This window comes from Gadus macrocephalus, chromosome 18 (genome assembly GCF_031168955.1).
Source record: "Gadus macrocephalus chromosome 18, ASM3116895v1".
Classification (NCBI taxonomy): Eukaryota; Metazoa; Chordata; class Actinopteri; order Gadiformes; family Gadidae; genus Gadus; species Gadus macrocephalus.
In genome coordinates, this window is record NC_082399.1 from 1623640 (window position 1) to 1626139 (window position 2500).

The window sequence follows — 2500 nt, forward strand, 5'->3', positions numbered from 1 at the left end:
CACGGACACACAAACACACACACACACGTTTTTATTTAGTCTTTTTTTCAATCCCATTTCATGCCTTTTTCTAAATGTGTATTTAATTTAATGGATCTTTGGATTTGAATTGAAAGGGAAGAAAGCAAGAGACAGAGACAGAGACAGAGACAGAGGGAGAGGGAGAGGGAGAGGGAGAGAGGGAGAGAGAGGGAGAGAGAGAGAGAGAGAGAGAGAGAGAGAGAGAGAGAGAGAGGGAGGGAGAGAGAGAGAGAGAGGGGGGGGGGGGGAGGGGGTGGGGGAGGGGGAGGGGGAGGGGGAGAGATGAAGCAACAATGCACCACGTTCTTCTTTTTATATTTTGTTCTGACTTTAGTGTGTAAGGGGCTCCGCTAGAGGAAGCTAGAGGAGGAGCGGTGTGCGTAGTGTCCGCTAGACAGACCTAGAGGTGCTGTTTGTGTACTGGCCGCTAGAGGGAGCTAAATACCGAGAGCTGCAGACGTCAGGTGACTCCCGAGCAGAGAGGAAACCGTTTAATTAGAATCTCTTGATTGTGACTTGGATATAATTTAATCTGAGCGTTAATTAGAGAGAACCTGACAACTGTAGGAGACCTCCGAGGGTGACGCTGGTTTAGTTTAACACTTTTCCCCATGCAGATACGCAAAGATACAGAGGGACTTTTTATTCATAATAATTGAATATAATAATACTACTAATGATAATAATAATTAAAATAAAACAATGATAAAAATACCATTATATATTATAGCAATATAATATAATTAATTAGATTTAATATAAATATTTTATTCATGATTTACATTTTATGTCCACCGGAAGTGACCTGATGCCCTGACAGGAAGTGAAGTGAGATAGTAACAGGAAGTGACTTTGTGATCTGACAGGAAGTGAGATGTGACAGTAACAGGAGGTGACCTGGTTCGCTGACAGGAAGTTGCGGTAGGGCAGGCTCTCCATGGTGGCGGTCATCAGCTGTGTGAAGCGAGGGCAGTCTGGACCGGGTGCCTTCAGCAGCTGGAGACGCACAACATGGCCGCCGTCGTGAGAGCACGGTCAAGGCGATGGCTCCCAGACGGGCAGTGAGACAATGTGGGTCAATCCATCGTCTGTCCACTGATCTGTGGACTCCTCCCCGGTGGGCGGTCCCTTCCACCTTTTGATTGGTCTTCCGGGAGCCTGTAGAGTTCTGATTGGTTCTCTCCCGGCCTGGAGGGATCTCTCCACTGCTGTGCACCAACACCAGGCGTGGGTCATGTGACCTCGCGGTGACCATGGTGACCTCGTGACCGCTCACCTTGTCGTGGTTTCGGGGGACGGTATGGACGGGTGCGGGTCTCCACGGTAACTGGGGGTTGATGGGAGGGGGGCGTCGGCTTGGAGGGAACATGCCAGCGAGACACGCCTGCGCGCTCATCAGCGTGCGGTCGTAGTCGGTGCTCCGCGCATACACCTGGAGAGAGAGGGCGAGAGACATAGGCCCATAGAGAGAGAGGGCGAGAGACATAGGCCCATAGAGAGAGAGGGCGAGAGACATAGGCCCATAGAGAGAGAGGGCGAGAGACATAGGCCCATAGAGAGAGAGGGCGAGAGACATAGGCCCATAGAGAGAGAGGGCGAGAGACATAGGCCCATAGAGAGAGAGGGCGAGAGACATAGGCCCATAGAGAGAGAGGGCGAGAGACATAGGCCCATAGAGAGAGAGGGCGAGAGACATAGGCCCATAGAGAGAGAGGGCGAGAGACATAGGCCCATAGAGAGAGAGGGCGAGAGACATAGGCCCATAGAGAGAGAGGGCGAGAGACATAGGCCCATAGAGAGAGAGGGCGAGAGACATAGGCCCATAGAGAGAGAGGGCGAGAGACATAGGCCCATAGAGAGAGAGGGCGAGAGACATAGATCCTCTATAGAGAGAGAGGGCGAGAGACATAGGCCCATAGAGAGAGAGGGCGAGAGACATAGGCCCATAGAGAGAGAGGGCGAGAGACATAGGCCCATAGAGAGAGAGGGCGAGAGACATAGGCCCATAGAGAGAGAGGGCGAGAGACATAGGTCCATAGAGAGAGAGGGCGAGAGACATAGGTCCATAGAGAGAGAGGGCGAGAGACATAGGCCCATAGAGAGAGAGGGCGAGAGACATAGGCCCATAGAGAGAGAGGGCGAGAGACATAGATCCTCTATAGAGAGAGAGGGCGAGAGACATAGGCCCATAGAGAGAGAGGGCGAGAGACATAGGTCCATAGAGAGAGAGGGCGAGAGACATAGGTCAATAGAGAGAGAGGGCGAGAGACATAGATCCTCTATAGAGAGAGAGGGCGAGAGACATAGGCCCATAGAGAGAGAGGGCGAGAGACATAGGTCCATAGAGAGAGAGGGCGAGAGACATAGGCCCATAGAGAGAGAGGGCGAGAGACATAGATCCTCTATAGAGAGAGAGGGCGAGAGACATAGGCCCATAGAGAGAGAGGGCGAGAGACATAGGTCCATAGAGAGAGAGGGC

General features: G+C 52.0%; 1 protein-coding gene across 1 annotated transcript in view; it reads right to left on the reverse strand.

Annotated features, from left to right (window-relative positions):
* LOC132446755 (testicular acid phosphatase homolog) overlaps positions 1–2500 on the reverse strand; it is a gene marked incomplete at its 5' end in the record, with an annotated part of 7800 nt that overhangs the window by 3207 nt on the left and 2093 nt on the right. The window contains 2 exon segments of the mRNA XM_060037208.1: positions 919–1017; positions 1298–1453. Of these exon segments, the coding sequence (XP_059893191.1) occupies positions 919–1017; positions 1298–1453 (255 nt within the window).